The 24,141-nt window shown below is 37.3% G+C and overlaps 1 protein-coding gene across 31 annotated transcripts in view; it reads left to right on the plus strand.

The window, feature by feature from the left end:
• Positions 1–24,141, plus strand: part of CAMK2D (calcium/calmodulin dependent protein kinase II delta) — a 308,358-nt gene that overhangs the window by 93,471 nt on the left and 190,746 nt on the right. For all 31 annotated transcript variants that reach the window (XM_005207624.4, XM_010805904.3, XM_059887553.1 and 28 more), the window contains 1 exon segment: positions 9,198–9,257. In XM_005207624.4, coding sequence (XP_005207681.1) covers positions 9,198–9,257 — 60 coding nt within the window.

Here is a 24,141-nt window from a genome sequence, read left to right on the forward strand (position 1 = left end):
AGCTCTGACACCTCGTGTCCTAAATGTCACCTTGGCACATTTTGCTCTCCTTCTGTGGATGAGTCCTGATCGTTGCCTTCTGTGGGGACTTTTCCTGGCTATCTGCCTGTTCTGGATACCACCCTTCTTTTCTTAGGCTTCTGGTTTGCCTCTCCTGATGGACTGCTGGCAATCCTCGCAGTACTAGAGCGATGCCCTAGAACACACGGCGAGTGATATTGCCGTCTTAGCAGAACCGTGGACACACAGGCAGGCAGGGGCACCCCCTTGAGAGGGAGATGGCAGTGCCATCAGAGCTTTGTGGACCTCGGAGGAGAGCTGGCTGAGTTCACTTAGTGCTCTAAGGGTGCCATCGGGGCTTCCTGTCCACCCCCTTATCATCTGGAGGAAATCCACACTCCAGCGACAGTCTCCTGTTTAGAGTCCTGTGTCTGGGTTCTACACAGTTACACTCCCACTTCCCGTCCCAAGGGATAACAGCTCAGTTCAAATTCCTCAACTGATTGGTTACCCACACCTAGTGAGAGGCTTACTAAGAGACTCCCCTAAGACTTCTGTTAGGTCTGAATGGAGTGTTCCCATCTCCTCACTATATTTTTGGTAGCTATGTAGATATTCTGTATAATCAGATATTAAACATTTATATGAAAATATTTTGTGTAAGTTAATGTTTACTTTGCAGTTTTAAAAGGTCTATAACATTGCATTCTCATTTAAAATGCTGCTGAACAGAAGCCTGATAAGATAGGGATTTTTTTTTTGGTCTTACATTTGCATAATTTTGTTTAAAGCATTATTTTCATAGCAGATAGAATGTCATGTCTCTGAATGAATACCATTATTGTGGTGGAAAAGGGAAGTTTTTCTCCTGGAGGGCAGCATTAGAATGGTTGTATCAGATTTCACTATTTATTCCTTTACAGATATAGCAAATAGGCGAAATATATCATCCACCAACTCCCTCTAAAATAATAATATATGATAAATTATTTATCAGAACAGCATTTATTTTGGATGTGTGAAATGGATGAAAGAATATCATTAGTTTATATGTAACTGGTTAATTTGTTTAAAAGTTTTACATTTATGCAAATAAATTTTCTTTTATTCTTTTTGTTGTTCAGTTGCTTAGTCATGTCCTACTCTTTGCGACCCCATGAACTGCACATTCCAAGCTTCCCTGTCCTTCACCATCTCTCAGAGTTTGCTCAAACTCATGTTCATAGAATCAGTGATGCCACTGACTGTATTCTTTATTTTGAGCTATTTAGAGTACAGCATGAATTTAAATAACTATGAGTTTTTGTCCATATTTTACCATATTGATTTTGTCTCTGTCTGACCATTGATATCAGTGGTTCTCTCACTATTTAAGTTATCAATGGCCTGAATAACATAATCATATGATTTTATGGAAAATCAATTTTTATATTAAAATACATGTAGAATGAATAATATTTGATGGAATTAGTATAGTTTTTCATGTATCTTTTAGAAATCTAGTTCTTTTAAAGTTGGACAGATTTTTTTTTTAAATAATGATGCTATAATTTATTGATGTCCTACTTTTTTTTCCAGATGCTGTACCTGATGCTAGATATTTTATGCCCATTTGATAAACAATTTTTTGAGAGGTCTGGGAACTTTGACATCCAGTTGATAGTAAGTGGAAGAACCAGAGAGCAACTCTTGTCTGCTCTGCTCTAAAACCTGAGATCTTCCTCTCCCTCTGGGATATTAGTGGGCACAGAACTGATGGAGAGTGACCAATACCTGATGTCAGAAAGAATCTAGGTCAAGTGCAGAGTTTAAAAAATCAGTTTTATGGTGCAGATTAAAAATAGTCCAAAATAAAAGAGTGATGTGGAAGTATAGTGTTTAATTATGAGTTTAAAAATCCTTTTATTAAATGAATATGACAGCTTCAAATCCATATACATCATGCTCAGGTTTTGTAATGAAGTGAACCTTTAAATAGTTCCTTTTAACTTACAATGCAGTTTTAAATATGACCTACTTAAATGGACAGAATTTATTTTTCTACCGGAGGAAGGCCTCATTTAACGAGAAGTAATCTCTCTAACAAGAAAAATGTATTCAGAATGTAATTCCAAAACCTCCAGGAATAAGACTTCTATCTAAGTAACCACGTAACTAGTTCCAGAATCTGTATATTAGAGTCCATCTTTTATTCAGAGAAGATCTCTTCACGTGCTTACTGCCAGGTTATTTGTGATTGCTTTGTATTTTTATATCCTTGCTGGAGAAACTCAAAGCAATAAGAGATGGCAGCAGCAAAAAAAAAAAAAAAGTGTGAAGAACCAGAGAAACTGTAATGAACAGACGCAGGAGTGCACACTGTACAGTAGTTTACATAACAGGTTTCATCTACCTTCTGAGAGTGGAGAACCAGTCAGGCTTGGTTTTACAAGGAGAATAGGAGAGTCTCTTATTTGAGGCTGTAGTTTCTTAGAAACTGAACAAATGTGAAAAAAGTTGAGAATCAAGTTGGGCTGGTTGTAGTGCAGAAGCCAGAGAAGCAGGATTAAAATGGATAGATCTGAGGCACTGGTCTCCCACTGGAGCTCAGTGCCAAGGAAGAGCCAAGGAGACAGGAGTAGTGAAGGCCACAGCTTAGGATGGGAGTCCCGGAGGCCAGCAGAACAGAAAGGAGGGATGGAGCTGGATTTTAAACTTCCCACTTTCCTGGGCTTCGGGGGTGACCCCTGCTTAATTTTCATATAAGATTATTTTAAGGGTGACGATCTGTTTGTAGGGAGAAGGAACTGGAAGAGTTAAACCTTCTTGGGCGTAGCAGATCCATGCCTTCCTTAGGCTGTGGGTTTACACTCGTATGTGTGTTCGTGTGTGTGCCTGTGTGTGGTGGTGGGTGCGTTTGGAGAAGGAGGTGGTAAGTGACTGATGATTAGAGACTGAGCTCAAGCCACTGCCCAAACCATCCTTTGGCATTGCCCATACTGCAACATGATTCCACACAGAGGGACAGGGCAGACAGTGATACAGGGCAGCTACCTGTGGGTTTTCACACCTCAGCAGGCCTCTGAGGACGGCACTTAAATACAGCAGAATAATAACTAAAGCTAAAATGGTGACCCTATGGTGTCAAAGATATTAAATTGTATCTCCTCAGTGTAAGAAAAAAGACTAACCCCCGCCTCCCCAATCAAGAGGTTAACCTTTTAAAACTTTGTCATTTTTGTGGGACAGTTACTTTTGAAATTTACTTCCTGATGAAAACTCATTCCCTGATGCTGCCAGATAAGTAAGTTGCTGCTCTATGTAGCTTTAGTAATACTCCTGTTGCTTTGTGAAGGTGATTCAAGGATAGCGCTTTAAGTTCACTTGTGATCAGTTATTTTGCATAAAGGTTAAAATTTTATTTGAATCAGGAGTGAAGGATGTATTGCATTAGGTCCAAATTCAAATTTTTGACCTCACTTGAAATAAAATATCTGAAGCTTAAGTATTAAAAAGTACCTTAAAACTGGGAATAAATAACTACATTTTCTCAAAATTCTCAGAAACTTTTGTAATATCTAGAGTTCTCTGTACTGGGTAATACTAGTCCCCACTTACTCTGTGTCTAAACTGGACAATGATATATTTTCCTTCCAGCATTTTTATGTGATAGGTCTTCAACCATGTATTGCTAACATCATGTACCTTGTCACACCTGACAAGATTGCAGCCTGAAGGGTTATACGTTTATTCATATTGTGGACTTGAGCTTCAAAAGAAGAATAAAGCCAAACTATTATAGGTTGAGTACTTTAATAAATATTAAATGATAAATGAAGCTGGTTCTGCACTAGCTGCAGGGTGTGTGGATAATAAAAGAAAATCTTCAAATGGTGATATGTAGTATTATGGATATCTTTCTTGCCTTTTTTGATCTGTTTTTGCCTCTTACCATCGTAGTTGTAATTGCTGGGGATGAGGTAGGGTGTATAATTATTGTTGCCCCCTGAATGAGAAGTAAAGGAAATGTTAAATGTAAAACTAATTCTTCTCTTTAGCAGAATGAATACAGAAGTGTGCTTTTGGTAATAATAGGTGCTTAATGACTCCTCCTCACCTACCTACTCCCTTGAAAGTCACGAACTTGATGTTGAATGTGGAGCACACCAGGCAACACACATTTCCGTTTAATGAAAACTTTAGCTCAATCATCATGTTTGAGATGTCACAACATCTCCCAACGAAAGCGTGCAGAATGCCTTGCAACTCATAGGAGATCACTAAGTTATGTGACTGTATGGAAGAAAAAGTAAGTGAACGCGGGTGAAAAAGTAAGTGAACGCGGGTATCAGAAAGAGACTCGTGAAACCTCAGTCCTCGTAGTCAGAGGTGGCACGCAGCCTCTAAGGTGGCCTTGACAACCTTACTTCCTGCTGTTCCTGCTCTTGTGTAACTATTTCCCCTTAAAAAGTAGGCCAGCTTAGTGACTTGCTTCTTTTTTTTTTTTTTTTTTAAATTGGAGCCTAATTACTTTACAATATTGTAATGGTTCTGCCATACATTGACATGGATCCACCACAGGTGTACATGTGTTTCCCCATCCTGAACCCCTCCCACCTCACCCCCCATCTCATCCCTGTGGGCTATCCCAGTGCACCAGCCCCAAGCACCATGTATCATGCATTGAACCTGGACTGGTGATCTGTTTCACATATGATAATATACACGTTTCAATGCTACCCTCTCAAATCATCCCACCCTCACCTTCTCCCACAGAGTCTAAAAGACTGTTCTATACATCTGTGTCTCTTTTGCTGTCTCGCATACAGGGTTATCGTTACCATTTTTCTAAATTCCATATATATGTGTTAGTATACTGTATTGGTGTTATTCTTTCTGACTTACTTCACTCTGTATAATAGGCTCCAGTTTCATCCACCTCATTAAAACTGATTCAAATGTATTCATTTTAATGGCTGAGTAATACTCCATTGTGTATATGTACCACAGCTTTCTTATCCATTCATCTGCTGATGGACATCTAGGTTGCTTCCATGTCCTGGCTATTATAAACAGTGCTGCAATGAACATTGGGGTACATGTGTGTCTTTCAATTCTGGATTCCTTGGTGTGTATGCCCAGCAGTGGGATTGCTGGGTCGTATGGCAGCTCTATTTCCAGTTTTTTAAGGAATCTCCACATTGTTCTCCATAGTGGCTGTACTAGTTTGCATTCCCACCAACAGTGTAAGAGGGTTCCCCTTTCTCCACACCCTCTCCAGCATTGATTGCTTGTAGACTTTTGGATCGCAGCCATTCTGACTGGCGTGAAATGGTACCTCATTGTGGTTTTGATTTGTGTTTCTCTGATGAGTGATGTTGAGCATCTTTTCATGTGTTTGTTAGCCATCTGTATGTCTTCTTTGGAGAAATGTCTATTTAGTTCTTTGGCTCATTTTTTGATTGGGTCATTTATTTTTCTGGAATTGAGCTGCAGGAGGTGCTTGTATATTTTTGAGATTAATTATTTGTCAGTTGCTTCGTTTGCTGTTATTTTCTCCCATTCTGAAGGCTGCTTTTTAACCTTGCTTATAGTTTCCTTCATTGTGCAAAAGCTGACAAGTTTAATTAGGTCCCATTTGTTTATTTTTGCTTTTATTTCCCTTTCTGGGAGATGGGTCATAGAGGATTCTGCTGTGATTTATGTCAGAGTGTTTGCCTATGTTTTCCTCTAGGAGTTTTATAGTTTCTGGTCTTACGTTTAGATCTTTAATCCATTTTGAGTTTATTTTTGTGTATGATGTTAGAAAGTGTTCTAGTTTCATTCTTTTACAAGTGGTTGACCAGTTTGCCCAGCACCACTTGTTAAAGAGAGTGTCTTTTCTCCATTGTATATTCTTGCCTCCTTTGTCAAAGATAAGGTACGTGGATTTATCTCTGGGCTTTCTATTACTGACTTGCTTCTAACCGAGCACACATGGCAAGTGTGGTGGTTGTCACTTCATGATTAGGCTAGACGAAATAGGGACTTCCTTTTGCTAGCAGTTTCTTTCCTTTGGTGGCTTTGATGAAGCAAGTTGCCATGTTGGCATGTGGCAAGGAAGTGAGGGCAGCCTCCAGTCAGTGGCCAGCTAGGAAGCTGAGACCCTCAGCTCAGCAGCTCTTGGGGAACTAAATACTACCCCCGGCTATGGGCTTAGAAGCAGATCCTGCCCAGTCAAGATTCTCGATGGTACCCCAACCCTAGCTGATACCTTCATGGCATCTTGTGAGAAACCCTAAAACAGAGGGCTCACTTAAAATATGCCCATGTTCCGGGTACACAGAAAATGCAAGATTAAAAATACGTATTGTTTTAAGCTTCTAAGTTTGTAGTACTTTGTTTTATAGTGATGGAAAGCTAATACTTCTATTAGTTAGCTAGAGGCTGCCATAACAAAGTACCACAGACTAAGCCTGAATGATAGAAACTTATTTACTCAAATTATGGAGGCTAGAAATCCAAGACCAAGGAATTGGCAGGGTTGGTCTCTTCTGAAGCCTCTCTGTGATTTGTAGATGTCCATCTTCTCCCTGTGACTTCACGTGGTCTTCCCTCTTGGCACGTCCGTGTCCTAAACTCCTTTTCCTTTTAGGACACCAGTCATATTGCATTAGGGTCCACCCTTAATTACCTCATTTTAACTTAATTATTCCCTTTAAAAACAGTGTCTCCAAATACAGTCCCATTCTGAGGTACTAGAGGTTAGGAGTTCAACATAGGAATTTTACAGGGACACAGTCAGCCCATAAGAATAGGCTATATAAAATTCTACGTTTATCTTTACAGCTAAAATTTGATACCACTCACTTATTGTCCATAAAGGTCTTTTGCTACCTCCTTCTTCATTTTCACATAATTGTAGGTGTATCAGATGATATATAGCTCACATAGTTTAGCATATGTGTTTCATTTTCCTGTCTCCATTACAAAAATTATAATTCCTATAAGCATATGCTTTCCATATGCTTTATGTGTATTACTTCTACAGTATTTAACATGGTGTTAGATGCGTCTTCAAAATCTAGTTTAACATTTTGTGTTCATTTGTATATGCTGGAGTTAGAAAATCAGCACTTAAGTGCCTATTGATCCCAAAAGCACATCAAATTAAAGATTGGTTCAGGCAAGAGTTATCACTGAATGCTAAATATAGAGGGAAATTTTTATGAAGAGCAAGATGTTTTCATGATCTTAAAATGTATTCCCACATACTTGTTAGTTACAAAAGAAAATTAAAAAGATAATTAAAGAAATTCAGCAGCACCTTGATCTGGTTATCATTACTTTTGAGGAGCGATTGGACAGTGTGCACATCCAGATATGAGAGCCTGAGAAGGATAATGTTCTAGCTGAGAACACATAGCCTTAATCAACTCATGAGCGATCATTTGACAAAACCAAACAACCAAAATGAGAAATATTCTCTTTAAAAAATAGACATGATGGTATTCTTCAGAAATGTCAGGTCACAAAAGATAAGGGAAACTGCGGAAATATTCCAGATAAAGGAGCTAAAGAGAAGTGACACCTAAATGCCATATTTGACCCTAGACTGGATCTTGCATTAAAAGGAGAAAAATGCTATAAGGGACATCCTTGGGTTAAATTGACAAAGTGGGAGTGTGAATGGTAAATTATTGTCTTATTGTTAAATTTGTGGAAGTTGATAACATACTATGATTGTAAGAGAATATTCACAATTCTTGGTAATGCACACTGAAATTTTAGGGGTAAAGGACCTTAATGTTTATTAACTTACCTTTAAATGGTTCATTTTTTTATAAACATTCGTATATATTTGTATATACATGTGTCAATTAGGTAAATATGTGTAGATACACATGACCATATACATGGAGGGCATGTAAAATTGTGTAAAAAAAAATAGGTAAAATGTTAATAATATATCTGAATAAACAGTACCTAGGATTTGGGGGAACTATTCTTGGTCCTTGAGTTTTCTGTAAGTTTCAGTTATTTCCTAATAAATGTTTAAAAATTAAATGCAGTCACTTATGTTAATATAATGGGTTCATTATTATATTAAGTGAATTTATAAATACCTGTTTAAAGTTTGTCTCAGTTTTATTGCTAATAAGCATTAATAGATCTAATCCACATAGTCAAAAGCTTTGTTGGGGGGTTCCCAGATAATTTAAGAGTGTGAAGGGGTTCTGAGACCAGAGCGTGAGGACAGTGGCATAAGCTGTGTGGGTGATTAGGTGGATGCCCCTCAGTCTCTCGAGGCTGTCTTGTGGCCCTACTTAGTGAGAGCAGGTTGGTAGATGCCAGTAACTCATTTTATGGTCTTACACTTTCTCTGCCTTAGTTTTTGTACTTGTAAAGTAGGGATAATAAGATTGCCTGTCTTAGAGGGCTGTTGTAAGGTTTAAATCCGGTCTTTCAATAAGGACCACTCTACAATACTATTCTTACTGGCAGCGTGTGTTTCTGCTATGTTTTTGCTTCTCTGTCTGTTACTTATTTTGTGCTTTGGCTAGTGATTTTGGTTATAATTATGTGCATATGAACTACTATAAAGAAACCAAAGAAGAGTATCAGATAGTTTTTAAAATGCAAGTTTACAGTCATCTCTGTGCCCCTTCAAAGAAATGCTTAGGGATACAGAGAAGGGTGGAGACGAGCAAGCAGTTTGGTGTTTGGAGAGTCCATGGTACATGGAAAAGTATCGTACGCCTAGGAAGCTGAACCAGAAATTCTGTGGAGTAGTTGATAGAAAGTATGTCTGGACAGGAAACACTTTGTTGTCAGGAATAAACTGTTACTAACCCTGTTTAGCACTGGTTCCATTGGCATTCTGATTGCTAGATAGATATCTTTTGTTTGAATGTGTATGTCCATATTGGCTTAAGTTGTTGTAACAGTATATACATAGGGTAATGATAAGAAAGAATGTTATTGTTTTGTGCCATTTTTACTGTTTTCCCCAGCTCAAATCTAAATTCAACACTGTTCTGTACTGCAATCAAACTTCAAACCAATAAAAATATTTAGATTATTAAACTATTGTGTTTACCTAATTCCTAACTCAAATGACTTAAAAAAAGAAACCAAAATATAAATAAATATAAAGTCTTTATGTCATTTTAATATGTTTATCATTGCTTCATCTTTTGGTGAAATGTAATTTATTTTTCTGTTTTTTTTTTTAATAGATCATCAGAAACTGGAAAGGGAAGCTAGAATCTGCCGTCTTTTGAAGCACCCCAATATTGGTAAGGAAATGTTTTCAGCATGTTTTAAATATTAAAATTTTACATAACATAATTTTACACAACTGAAGATATTTCATAAACTAGAATATTATTTTTAATTATTAATTAATAGGTTCCTAACTTTTGATATTGGTTACATTTGATTCTTCAGAGTTTTTGAAAGTTTTTCAAGAGGTAGCAGTTCTTTCTTACCAGCACGTTAGAAGTAATATAAGGTATTTTAGTTGAATAGTGCTTTTATGTATCTTTAACGATTCTTCAGCTGCTGCTACTTTATGGAGAGACAGAACTTAAGCCATTATGTTAGTCAGCTAAGTTACTTTTCACCTCTCCTGTAAAATGTTTACTTTGTAATCATTGATTCTATTCTAGAAACTAGTATAATTATTTTAGAATATTATCCCTCATGAATATAATAACATGATAATGTTCAAAATTGAAAAATAATTGAATGTAAGAGAAATAGAGGAAAGAAACAAAGGAAAGGAAAAGAAAATGCCACATTCTGTGACAATAGTTTTGATTATTTTTGAAAAATGTTACTGCCCCACTCTGTTGGTTTTACTGTCAGCCAAAACGTTTCTGATGTGGGAGAAGGGGAAGAGGGAGCCGCAGTGCAGTAAAAATAACAAAGTCATTCATTGACAAGATCTAAGTTTCTCTATTTTTATGTATAAAGCCATTCTGGCTCTGTTCCTTCCTTGAAGTTTTTAGTATCGTTCATTTTTGTAGGTACTTCTTAGGTTCTTGAGTAAATAGACACAAGTAAATCTGAAGCATTAACAAATTAGTGGCTGTCTAATAAGAGCCTTCTGGTTACAGAGAACAAAACAACTTCTGAAATGTGAATATGCCTTATTCTAAGTATTTTACCCTAATAAAAGTCTATGGCATTTCTTAACTGGATGGATTATTTTGCTAGGACTGTCATAACACCAAGTTCCACAGACTGGGTAACTTAGAGAAATATCTTTTGTCACAATTCTGGAAACAAAAAGTCTGAGAACAAGGTGTGGGGAGGCATGGATTCTTCTGAGACGTGCCTCCTTGACTTCTTAGTGGCTGTCATCTTATGTTTTTACATGATCTTCCTTCTGTATAATGTCTCTACTTTAATTTCTTCTTTAAGGGCACTGATCACATTGGATTAAGGTCCCTCCTAAAACCTCAATTACTTTTTTAAAGACCCTAGCTCCAAATATCCTCCCATTCTGGGGAACTGGGAGTTGGGACTTCAACATGAATTTTGGAGAGACACAATTCAGCTCATAATATTGACTAAAGAGGACTTATACAGTACAAACTGATTATAGTTCAAAGACTGTTTTTCTCACTCAGGTTTAAGGTAAATGAAATCGTAGTTTACTGAACTTGTTATTCATATGAAGGAAAGTTGTTTTTGCTTATTTGTTTTTAATAGGGATTCTTCTATGAAACTCAACTTCTGTAGATAATGAAAATAGTTGCCTCCATTTCCTTTAGCAGACCAAAGATGAACCAAAGAAACCCAAAGTAAAACAAGAATGATTTTCATTTTGACTCCCGTACAGAATAGCCTTACCAAAAAAGGGGAAGCTGTACACTGGGGAAGGTTCTAAAGTCTTGTGACATCGCGCCGTCAACACACTCGGACACAAAATAGCGTTTTCTCAAGGGTCCGTGGCAGCCAGTGTCCTTGGTCGCTGCACTTGAGGTTTTCTTCTCTCTCTCAGGTCTTTTGAACTTTCAGACCCGTTTCTAACCACAAGAGAGATTTCTAGTAATCCTGTACTTTAGCGTATAAATCATAGATATATTAAACTTCTAAGACATGATCTCAAAATTATTATAGAGTAGCAAATTCACTCATATCATTCATTTACTCAACAAATTAATATTTTGAGAATATAGTGAGAATACAGCAGTCTAATATTCCTCCCCTTGTCGAGCTTGCATTGCTGGGGTAGACAGACCACACATGGCGGACGTTAGGCTGTGTTAATTACTGGGAGAGAAAGCAGGGGAAAAGAAATTGGGTATGATGGGGAATTACATTTTAAAGGACTGATCAGGATGACTTATTAAGAATGAAATTTGATTGAAAACCTAAGAAACAGAAGGAGGCAAGTCTGCGGGAAGAGACTCTCTGGGAAAAGAAAGCTCTACAGGCAGAGGGAACAAACTGCCTTTGCAAACAGGCCCTGAGGCAGGCACTTGCTCCGTGGACTCCACTAAAGCTTTTTTTCCCCTGATTGGAGAAACGAGGATGAGTCGTTTTTATTTTATCTTAATTGATGGAGCTCCATGCTATGTAATGTGACAATGTTGCATTTACTCTTGTAATGACAAATGGTGAAACAACAAGAACAACAGTAATATAAAATGGTCAGGCACCACAGGCAAAGGCATGCCCCGTAGATAGTTGCTACCGTGGACACCTGCTGTTGGACTGGCAGGTGGTCCTGTTGAGGTCGTTAACAGCTTCACAGGGATCTCTTGCTTACTTGCTACTCGTTCTGGAAGGAAAGACAGCGTTTGGCCTTTTCTTTTTCTAATGTGTTCATGTATTTCTTTGGTTGTGCTGGGTCTTAGTGGCTGTATGCAGGATCTCCATTCTTCATTGTGTATATGGGATCTCTTCAGCTGCAGCATATGGAATCTGGCTTGAACCCAGGCCCTCAGCCTTGGGAGCATGGAGTCTTAGCCACTGAACTACCAGGAAAGTCATAGCATTTGGTCTTGATTTCCTTGAAATAGATAATCTGGTATCTAAAGAATATGAGATTCTTATCCTCCTCTACTTCCTCTGTTCTATTATTTGCTTGGTTTTCTTAAATCTGTCAGGTTTTTTGAACTTCAAGGATGGAAATACTATTTCTGATGATTTTTTCCCCTGTGAAAATTGGCTTGGTGCATTTTTATTTTTGTGTGTCTTTCTCTTGGCCCAGAATCGATAATCTGAGGATTTACAGCAACTGAAATGTTGCTCCCAAAGAAACATATTAAACCAACTAAAAGTGGTCATTCACTAAACCACTTTTTCTTCAGCAGTTTTTTTTTTTTATGTTTTTTTGATTTTCAAAGTAATACACACATTTAGTAGATAATTTGGAAAACACAATTATATAGGAAGAAGAAACCAGTGAGAACAACTTTTTAATATTTGTTCATGTCTGCCTTTTTATAATGCATCTTCTGTGTATGCTAATTTCCAGCATTCTCTTGTATACATTTCATTCCCCTTTAGACAAACCATGAAAATATAATTTTTAATTGTCAACAAAGTTTATTGAGTGTGAAGCTATCACCAGCCCATGTTCTAGGCTTAACATACTGGTAATGAAGCAGTGATCAAGAAAGATAATATCCCTGCTTTTCCCCAGGCTTGGAACCTCATGGAAGGAGAAAGGCTGTAAACAAATAAACCTTGGGAATAATGTCATGGGAACTGGTTCTCTGCAGAGAATTAAATTAGGGTAATTTGATACCAGGGCATTGGGTGGCTACTGTCAAAGAGAGACACAGCACACACAGTTAAAGTCAGTAGACAGATTTGATTCAGTATTACTGCAGTAGAAGAAAAAGCTGAGCTAAATTCTGATTTTAGCAAAGACAACTGGAGATTTTATGGCCAAGGAGTAAAATGAGGGGTCAGTGAGTGGAAAGTTATTAAGAAGAGCTATCAAAAGTAGGGGGGATTCTTGCTAAAGTGGCCTAGAATAACAAAATTCTTATTAAAGGCAGACTGAGGACTTAGATATCAAGGATAGATGGTGAAGAACTTGATCAGATTTCAAGGGTAAGCAAATATCAAAGGTGGGAGGATGACTTCCCTGGATTCTTTGCTAAAACTCACTCAGTTAGTTTGAGAACAGGACCTCAAAGTAAATGACCTAGTTGAAAAGAGGGCTTCAGTTCAGTTCACTCGCTCAGTTGTGTCCGACTCTTTGAGACCCCATGAATTGCAGCACGCCAGGCCTCACTGTCCATCACCAACTCCTGGAGTTCACTCAAACTCATGTCCATCGAGTCGGTGATGCCATCCAGCCATCTCATTCTCTGTTGTCCCCTTCTCCTCCTGTCCCCAATCCCTCCCAGCATCAGAGTCTTTTCCAATGAGTCAGCTCTTTGCATGAGGTGGCCAAAGTACTGGAATTTCAGCTTTAGCATCACTCCTTCCAAATAACACCCAGGACTGATCTCCTTTAGAATGGACTAGTTGGATCTCCTTGCAGTCCAAGGGACTCTCAAGAGTCTTCTCCAACACCAAGGTTCAAAAGTATCAATTCTTCGGCGCTCAGCCTTCTTCATAGTCCAGCTCTCAGATGAGCCTAAACCTGGGTCGAGGAAAGAGTCTCTGTCATTACTTTAGAGTGGCTTGTCTGGCACAGTATGTATGCGGAGGTCACATTTAAAGTTATAGCTCCATGACGGGAAGAAGCCGTCATGGAAAAGCTCAGAGAGGAAGGACTGTGAGCAGAGGAGCTTCTCTTGTTGGGCGGGGAGTCAGGCTCCAGCGTGTGCCCTGTGCTGGGGGAACGAGAGGTGCCCTTAGATGAGTCAGAAGCATAGTGGTACCTGGTGGGAGGACTTTTAAACCAGGTTAGAGGGTTTGGGTTTTATTCTAAGTGCAATGGGAAGCCAAGTGAGAGGAGCAAATCACAGACTGATTTGCTCTGTCTGTGGTGTGTGAAACGGGTTGTAGTCACCTAAGCAGAGTCAGAAATAATAGTGCTCCTCCAGTTCACCAAAATCCCGTTTTTATCACCCTAGTGCCCTTGGCTCCATTGTCTTGGGTAGGAATCGCAATAGCTCCAGCGTGGCGCCCTTCTCTGTGTGCGCCGTGTGGTCTCTGGAAAGCCCCATGCATGCTTTGACGCCACTAATTTGAAAGTAGAGGCAGTTTCCTCAGTAGCCCCATTGTTTCTCTGACCTTGAAGCAGCGCGTCAGTTTGTTTGAACAAACTGGAAGGATTATATTGATGGCTAACTCTAAACTGGCACCACAGCGTTGATGAAATTTGGGGAGATTGTCTGACCTCATGCTTCTGTTAATTAGCTTGTTTTCGATTGTTCATCTCTTATTTGAATAAAATGGCTTATATTCTCTTGAGGTATGAAAAGATTTTGTGGTAAGCCAGATAGTTTGAGCTACTTGTCAACGTATTTACTAAACCAGGGGAAAATGCCACTAAGGTAGTGAAATAAAATACTGATACTTAAGGTAATAGCTAAATCGTTCTCAAAGTGATTCTGTATTTCCATTGCTTTTGTGCTTGATCTTTGATCAGCATTATTACTGAGAAATTTATTGAAACCTATAGTGAAGCCCAAATAATTAAAAACAGTAAGGAAAAACTAGGAAGAGAAGCAATATACTCATTAAATTCAGGTATACGAATCTGAAAAGAACTGGACTAGGGAAAGAAAAGAGAAAATATCAAGAGCTGATAAATTTGATGCCCTCAGTGAGAAAATGCCTACTTACAATCCTTTATTTCCGAGGAGATCAGTATTTGAGACAACTTTGCAGTTAGTGGTATGACAAGATTTTGTTACTGGGTTATCCCATTCTCTAAGGACTTGAATTTACCCTTTTTGTAGATGTTGGAAAGTGCAAGACAAGTTTTTGAAAGTTGGAAGGAACATTTCTATTTGTAGAGGATCAGCATCACCTTTTAAGGGGAGCCTTTACTGACGAGGCTTAGCGAAGCCCAGTAGCCGGAGAGTCAATGGAAGGGATATGTGGCCTTTTCAGTCTAGTCTGTGTTAGAGCCCTGGGACCCCACCTACAAGGAGTTAACCTTCCTGAGATCATAATCTCTTCATGATTACGTCCTTTTTACTGTCTCTCATAGCCACGACCCTAGAACACATAAACACAGTCACTGATATGTCGTTATAAAGTGCAGTAGAAAATTAAAGATGTAGTATTAATGGAAAACTCTATAGACTTGTGGACCCCGCTTTATTCTACTTCTGTGCTGATCTGTTCTGTGAACTGCCAAAGCACGTTCTGTCTGCTCACTAACTTCTAGCTGTTTTCATTATAAAGAAGAGAAGATTTTGATCTTTTTATTTCCTTCTGAGAATTATTAGAATTAAGTAAGGCATCTTGTCATTTTGGTGAGGAGTTAATAAACTTTGGAAGCTATTTAATGTAGATAAACAACTGAAAAAATTATTATGGAACATTACTTACCAGAAACTACCTAATTAATCATTTTATTTTTAAATTGAGGTATAGTTAGTTTACCATATTGTTTTAGGTGTACAACATAGTGATTCACTTTTTCAAGGTTATATTCCCTTTATCGTTATTATGAAATATTGGCCGTATTCCCTGTGTTGTACAGTATATCATTGCAGCCTGTTTGCTTTATACAGAGTAGTTTGCACCTCTTGAAACCCTGTTGCTATCACCCCCCCTCACCCCACACTGTGACCACGCGTTTGTCTGTGTCTGAGTCTGTTTCTGTCTTGTTGTATTCACTGGTTTTATTTTTTAGATTTCATAATTAAGTGATATTATACAATCATTTCTTAATATTTAGTAATTTCTTCCTGAGAGGTATATGTACTCAATAGTGGGAAAATATATTTCAAAATCTGTTGTGTATTATTTGTATGATATAAACTGTCTGTGTATATATATCATATTATGTATAATATACATATTATAAATAATCAGAATCAATATTGCAGTGAAAGAGCTCTCATAGGTTATCAGTACAAACTCTTATTTTTTTCAACCATTAATGAAACTAACATTTTCTAAATCTTTATGACTTAATCCAAAGTCACAGTTCTTTAATGACATTGACAAACTTAAATTGATCATACCCTCTATATACAGAGGTATTGGTGTTTAGGAACCTGATTTGTAGCAATATGCTTGAAAAGTCATTGTTATTTGTGTTTTCCTTTCTAGGAGAATTTTGATGATGTTTTTGGTTCAAATAAGTCTTCCCCTCATATAGGGTAAACTTTAAGTTTAAAAACTACCAATACTAATACAAGGAAAGAAAATTCAGTAAGTTTTGGTGAATATAAGTTATACCTTATATATTTGCCCGGGTATGAATCAGAAAGATACTCTGATTGAACGAGTTTTGTAATTTGACATATATAACAATACATGAAATTACATTCAATGACAGGTAGAAATTAAAGAATATATATAGACATTTCTTTCTATATAAGCAGTTTTCCCATGCCTGTGAGTGATAATTTATGACATCGAGGGTATGTATAATTTCCTTTTCCTAAAATATAAAACTGGAAGAGTCCTTAGGAATTATTTAAGCCCAATATAGAGTCTACAGATAGAGAGTGGAAGTTTTAGTAGGGAAATATGCCCAAGGTCCCTCACAGATCTCCAAAGAGATGATAATGTACAACGTGCTTAGGACCTCATTGTGCATGTACTGTCTCTTCTTTTACTTGATCTTGGAGGTATGGTGTCATACTGTAAAAGTAATATGTTAACCTCATTTTTAGATCTCCCTAGTCTTTTCAAAAAGTTGTTGGGTCAACTAGCATCCTTCTAATTTGTACAAGATAAAATTAATAGTCTCATGTTCTTATGTTTCTAACAAAATTTTACCTTTCCTTTTCAGGTTTCTAGAATTTATAAGAAACCAATCCAATCACGTTTCGTATAAGCTTAAATTCAGTAAATATTAATCTTTTTAAAAATATTCATTGATTTGTCTGTGCCAGGTCTGGTCTATATGTGGGATCTGGTTCCCTGACCAGGGGTCTAACCCCAGCCCCCTGTATTGGGAGCTTGGAGTCTTAGCCACGGACCACTAGGGAAGTCCCAGCAAATACTAATCTTAGACATTCCCAGTAGTTAGCAGATGATTAAACTGCCTTACATGGCTATTGCTACAAGATTTTGGTTTTGAACCCTTTAAAAAGTCACATGGGGAAGAACAGCTCGTGTAAGTAAATGTTGAATTGGTGTGCTGAGAAGACAAAATAAATGTTTTTGTGAATGACAGTCAAAAGTTTTTTTCAGTGTTGTGAGAAATTCAACAATGTTCCAAGCACATAATACTTAAGTAGTTTTTCTCTATGACCTCCTTCACTATTGGCAGTTAGGCCTAATATTCATGTTTGCAGTTACTCAAGAATATATCATTTTTATTGTTAACCAACTTTCTCCAGTAACTGTCCAACAGATAAAAGGTAATTTAACACTGTTCAATAATAAAAACCAAAGTACTCTTGGTTTATCTCCACCTTTTATTTGATTAGATCTCACTTCTTTTGCTTGATTATTTGGTGTGAAGGCTAAGTTACTTTTTAGAACGTCTTGCTGTCTGCAGAATTGATTATCCTCTTCTAACAAATGTAGCACAAACTTTTTTTTCTCCCACCAAATAAATATTTTCAAAAATACTCATTATCTATTAGCTTTTCCTCCCTCCTTGCCTCCTTTCCTTCCTTCCTTCCTTTTTGTTTATTTAATATGGCCAGTAATATACACTTTATAATTTTTGGTTGAAAGTTAAATTCATAATCTTTAAGAGTAAACATCTTATTTAGTAGAAAGATAAAATACTGGTGTAAAAACTCTAGATTCAAGATAATATTTTAGATTCTCTTTTAATTAGTGAGTTTGGATCTGAGTCCATTTGTTATTGGTTCCTATGTAAGTTATTTTTCCCATCCATCAAATGAAAAAGCCAGCTCCTGAGTTACACCAGAAGTAGCTGGATTGTGTACGAAATGATAGAGAAAACGGTCCTGTTACAAACGAAGGACAATTTGTGATTGAGACTTACTGGGTAGTACACGTTGATCTGTCAATGCATATTGTTTACCAGAACATATCTCCTGATTTTTCTTCTAAACCTATTCTGTCTCCTCCTCGTCCCATTTTCCCTAGTTTTGGGTCAGAGTTCCCTAACAGAGTACCGGAAGTTTGTGTTAGTTTCTCAGGCTCAGAATTAGACCCCAAGCTAAAACTTGAAAGAAAAATAATTCCAAGTATTACTTGCACCTTTTTCTTTGTTTGTTTTCCTGGGACTTGAGTTGGTTGGAATCATCTCCTCTCTCTGCCCTCACCACAGGCAAGAACAGTAGTCAGGAAGCCATGAAAAGAGCTCAGGAATCTTTTAATCACTTAAAAATCATTGCTGTACTCCCTGTCTTCTGATAGCTTCGATAATAAAAATAAATTTAGGTATAGAAAGCTATTCTGTTAAGATTTGAAGATGGGCCAAATGAAAAGAAACATTCCAGTAAACTCTGTCACCAGAGTTACTAACAGAACTGTTAGCTGTGCTATCAGGCACTGGTCTGAGCACTCTCCATGCTCATGGTCTTTTAATCCACAGTACAAACACATGCCCTTCTTATCTCCATTTTACAGACCAGGAATCTAAAACCCAAAGAGATTACACAGTTTACCAAAGTCATACAGCTGTAAGCAGTCAAGCTGGAATTCAAGCCTGTAGATGCCACTGCTACTCTCACAGTCCATGCTCTAACTTTGGATCACTCAAACTGTTTTAATAAGTAGAGAAAAGAAGCTCCAAGTTTTGAAGATTCATTAAAATAACAGTAGACTAAGACCCTTTCCTAGAGATATTGTGTAATTTTACTATTTATCTTTATTTCTAACCCCAGAGGGGAAATATCATCATGAGATTATTGAAACACTCATAGCAGATACAGATATTATGGAAATAATTTGATTTTCAGTTCAGTCGCTCAGTCATGTCCGACTCTTTGCGACCCCATGAATCGCAGCACGCCAGGACTCCCTGTCCATCACCAACTCTCAGGGTTTACTCAGACTCATGTGTTGAGTTGGTGATGTCATCCAGCCATCTCATCCTCTGTCGTCCCCTTCTCCTCTTGCCCCCAATCCCTCCCAGCATCAGAGTCTTTTCCAATGAGTCAACTCTTGGCATGAGGTGGCCAAAGTACTGGAGTTTCAGCTTTCGCATCATTCCTTCCAAAGAAATCCCAGGGCTGATCTCCTTCAGAATGGACTGGTTGGATCTCCTTGCAGTCCAAGGGACTCTCGAGAGTCTTCTCCAACACCACAGTTCAAAAGCATCAATTCTTCGGCGCTCAGCTTTCTTCACAGTCCAACTCTCACATCCATACATGGCCACTGGAAAAACCATAGCCTTGACTAGACGGACCTTTGTGGGCAAAGTAATGTCTCTGCTTTTGAATATGCTATCTAGGTTGGTCATAACTTTCCTTCCAAGGAGTAAGCGTCTTTTAATTTCATGGCTGCAATCACCATCTGCAGTGATTTTGGAGCCCAGAGAAATAAAGTCTGACACTGTTTCCACTGTTTCCCCATCTATTTCCCATGAAGTGATGGGACCAGATGCCATGATCTTCGTTTTCTGAATGTTGAGCTTTAAGCCAACTTTTTCACTCTCCTCTTTCACTTTCATCAAGAGGCTTTTGAGTTCCTCTTCACTTTCTGCCATAAGGGTGGTGTCATCTGCATATCTGAGGTTATTGATATTTCTCCCGGCAATCTTGATTCCAGCTTGTGCTTCTTCCAGCCCAGCATTTCTCATGATGTACTTTGCATAGAAGTTAAATAAGCAGGGTGACAATATACAGCCTTGACGTACTCCTTTTCCTATTTGGAACCAGTCTGTTGTTCCATGTCCAGTTCTAACTGTTGCTTCCTGACCTGCATATAGGTTTCTGCAGAGGCAGGTCAGGTGGTCTGGTATTCCCATCTCTTTCATAATTTTCCACAGTTTATGTGATGCACATAGTCAAAGGCTTTGGCATAGTCAATAAAGCAGAAATAGATGATTTTCTGGAACTCTCTTGCTTTGATTTTACTGACAGTAATTTTTTATATCTTGGTGAAAAAAATTTTAATGGTCATTTTTGATCCTGTATTAATAATTTGCTTGCTGTGCCAGACAACCTTTTACTATAAATATCTGTCAGTAAACAATGAAAGTTAACAAACTAGCAGTGGTAGTTAAGGTGATGTGTAACAGGACAAAACAAACTTTAAAAAACTATTCTTTAAGTTGTAAAAATTGAATTAAAACAGGACATTTACAGGATGATGGATTCTAAGATCAGATGAATCCTCAAGTGGACATGTGTTTTAAAAAGCCAATGCTTATAACTTATTTTAATAGACTATATTCAGCAATAGTAATTTAGTTTTAAGATAACTTTTGAAAGTGCAGTTTAGAGTTCAAGTTTAACAGTTATTTCTACCATTTTATAATGCTTGCTGTGGTTTAGTTTGGTTTAAAAAAAAAAGTTGTCACTTTGGTAATGCTGTAATCTCATTCTCCTTAAGTTTGAAAATAGGGATTGGTTTTCTTTACAAATGCTCAAAGGTAGAGGTGTTTGCTTTTTGACTTTGGTTTGTAGTTCATCTGCTTAACAAAAACAACCCCAGCTTTGATTAACTTGCCCTGGAGTGATGATTGTGTCAGATTATTCTTTGATATGTTAATTTTGTTGATTATTTAGTTTAAAAAGCTAATGGACTGTGTTGAAGGAAAGGAAATAGATACATACAGTAAGTAATATGACTTCAATTCTTAAAATATTTTTTCATATTTTGTATGTCAGTGGTTATTTACAGTATGCTGTCTATGAAATGACACAAATCTTTTGATAGGATTTCATTCACACTATTGAAATTCAGTAGTTCACTGTTAAAAGTTTTCAGTAACAAGTATATCGTGTGAGTTTTAACAAAATGCTTAGAATAAGAAAAATTTCTGTAGCCTAAAAAATTAATCTCCAAAGAGGATAGCAGTAATTTGTGAGTCCGTTATTTTGATGTATAGAAAATCTTGTCTTTCATTCGTTCTGTTCTGAAAATGAATAATTTTACTTTCCGATATTTAACTGGGAATCTTATGTAAACAGTTCCCCTGTAGAGAGAGTCATAATTATGATTCCCTTGAGTATCAGTGGTTTTGCATATTCAAATGACTTTGGGTTAGATTATTTGTGAAAATGAATAAATAAAACAATGCTTTGTTGATCTATTTTGTATTAAAAGCAAAGCTCTTTAAAATCAAAGTGGTGGAACAGTGTTTTTATACTTTGATTAGCTCTGAAAATATTTACCTTTAAAAATATTATTTAAAGATACTGATTTAATTTGGCACTTAAAATACTGAAAGGCAACAGAGATGAATGAGACCTAGTCCTTAACCACAAGGAATTTACAGTTTAGGAGGGCAGATAGTGATGTATGCAATTAAAATAAAATGTGGTTATATACTATAATGAAGCAATTACTAAGGGCCATGAGAACACTAAGGAATAAGCTAAAACGTTTAACTGAAATACGTTGGGTAATGAACAGAATTTTGCCATAAAGAAGTAGGGATCGGACTCCAATAACATTACAGAAAGGACATCAAAGGGAAAGATCAGATATACATGTTCTTATCACACTTGAGGAATGATAGAAACTCTGGAATGATTAGAGTGTATCTTGTGTGTTGGTTGTAAAGATTGATTGGGAGTAATAATGGAGAGTCTTGACTTCTATGCCAGGGAATTTGATCACTAATCTATAGAAAATAGGAAATAATTAAAGATTTATTTAGTCGACACACATGATTATCTCAGTTTTCCCCGAAAGACAAATTTGGTAATAATAAACATAATTGTTTAGTGTCAGGAGAAATGTGTTGAAAAGCATTTAAGAGTCTTTTGAATTAATTTATGTATAAGACATGATGAGTTCCTGAACCATGGTAGAGGTATCTAGTTAGGGAACAAAGCAGGAAAAGAAACTTGGGAGAGATTAGAAATTTAGTTGAATTTGAGAACATGAAATTATTTTTTTAAAGGTTGGAAAGTATCTCCTTTGGGGGACCATGGGCAAAAAAAAAAAAAAAAGGAAACTAGAAAGAGCACACAACACCACCTAAAACCCGATCCCTTTTTGCCAGAAAGTGTAAGGCTCTCACCACTTGGGCATTCCTCTTCAGGATGGAAGTGATTGACAGTGATTATGACCGTCCCTCCTGGACCAGTGCATGACTATAGCTAGACTTTTGGTTTGGGGTCTTTTGTTTTTATGGAGGAAGTCAAACCAGTCAGGTGTTCTCCAAGTGTCTTCTGAACAAGGAAGATAGTTTCTGTCCGCTCTGTCACTTAACTGTGTGGTTCAGCATTACTAGGATGTTCTTTCTCCCATGTCTCTCAACGAGGCTCATTTCTCACTAGTCCCTCAAGCCTCAGCCAAACATGTATCTTTTATTGACTCAGGACTTTAATTATTTTAATTTGGATATATCTTATCTGACTTACACGTGAGACATGACAGAGGGCTCTAGAAAATGTGAATACGTATTTGGAGACATTTACATGTAAGGAATGGCAGCCCACTCCAGTATTCTTGTCTGGAGAATTCCATGGACAGAGGAGCCTGGTGGGCTATCGTCCATGGGGTCACAGAGAGTCGGACACGACTTTGCCTACATGTACTGAACTGAACATATAGGGGATAGGCTTTCCAGGTGGCGCTAGTGGTAAAGAACCTTCCTGCCAGTGCAGGAGACATAAGAGATGCGGGTTTGATCCCTGGATTGGGAAGATCCTCTGGAGAAGGAAATGGCAGCCCACTCAGTATTCTTGCATGGAGAATCCCATGGACAAAGGAGCCTGGCAGGCTACAGTCCATAGGTTTGCAAAGAGTCAGACACAGCTGAAGCAACTTAGCATGAACACTCATGTAGGGGATAGTGAGAGTGAATAAACACACTCAGTGGTATGAGGATTATGAAGAGGCCCAAGGCAGATGATGATAAATCCCTACTTGTAAAGGGCATGAAAAACTTCTTTTGAAAAGAGTTTTAACAGCGACTATCTTTATTCTCAATGTGCTTTAAGAAAATGTTTATATAAAATAACTAAATTTCCTAAATAAATAAAAGGAAATGATATATGGGGACAACTTATTTAGAAATATACAAGAAAGTAATATTGACTTCATTTTTAGCAATAATAGCTCAAATGTGTTGATTTTAGGTAGACTTACATCAATTCACTCTTGTAACTACCAAGACTATGTTTTATTAACAGTCTTAAACTTACTGGAGCTGTAAGGAAGTTACAATATTGAAGATGGTATTTTTTCTTTAGCCAATTGCCATTCCCCAAACAATTTCTCACTTAGAAGCTGGTAATTCCAATTATATATTTAAATTTCTTTGTTAGGAACTTTCTAAAAGAGCTCTTACAAAACGTGGTTTTCAAAACATATGTCATTCTTATATGTGTAGATTATTTCAGTGATCTTTTCTTTTGATATTCTTTATCCAAATCTTCCTTTCAAATTACATCTCCTGATCACTTTCTAATAACCCATTCATAATATGGACAAGAGAAATAAAACAAGGCCTTTTTCCCCTCAGAAAGCCAAAGAATCAGTGATTTACAATCACTGATTGTCAGCCTGGGGTGATTTTGTCCCCTTCTCTCTCTCCTTCTCCTGGATCTATTTACCAGTATGTGTTTTGGTTGTCACAGTTGAGGGTGCCCATATGGCATCAGTTGAGTAGAAGTCACAAATGCTGCTAAATATCCCACAGTTCAAAAGACAGCCCCTCACGATAATGGATTATGTGGTCTAAAATGTTAATAGATAGCTAATGGAAATTTGCTGTATGACTCAGGGAACTATGACTGGGGCTCTGAAATAACCTAGAGGGGTGGGAAAAGGCGGGAGGTTGGGGGGGAGATTCAAGAGGGTGGGGACATATTTTCCTATGGTTCATTGATATTAATGTATGACAGAAATTGAACCAGTATTGTATATCAATCTTCAATCAATTAAAAATAAATATTTAAAAATTTAATATTTTTAAAATGAAATTGAGTAGATTGGAAGACTCCAGTTTAAAGGAAGAGTGACAACATT

This window comes from Bos taurus, chromosome 6 (assembly GCF_002263795.3).
Source record: "Bos taurus isolate L1 Dominette 01449 registration number 42190680 breed Hereford chromosome 6, ARS-UCD2.0, whole genome shotgun sequence".
Taxonomy (NCBI): Eukaryota; Metazoa; Chordata; class Mammalia; order Artiodactyla; family Bovidae; genus Bos; species Bos taurus.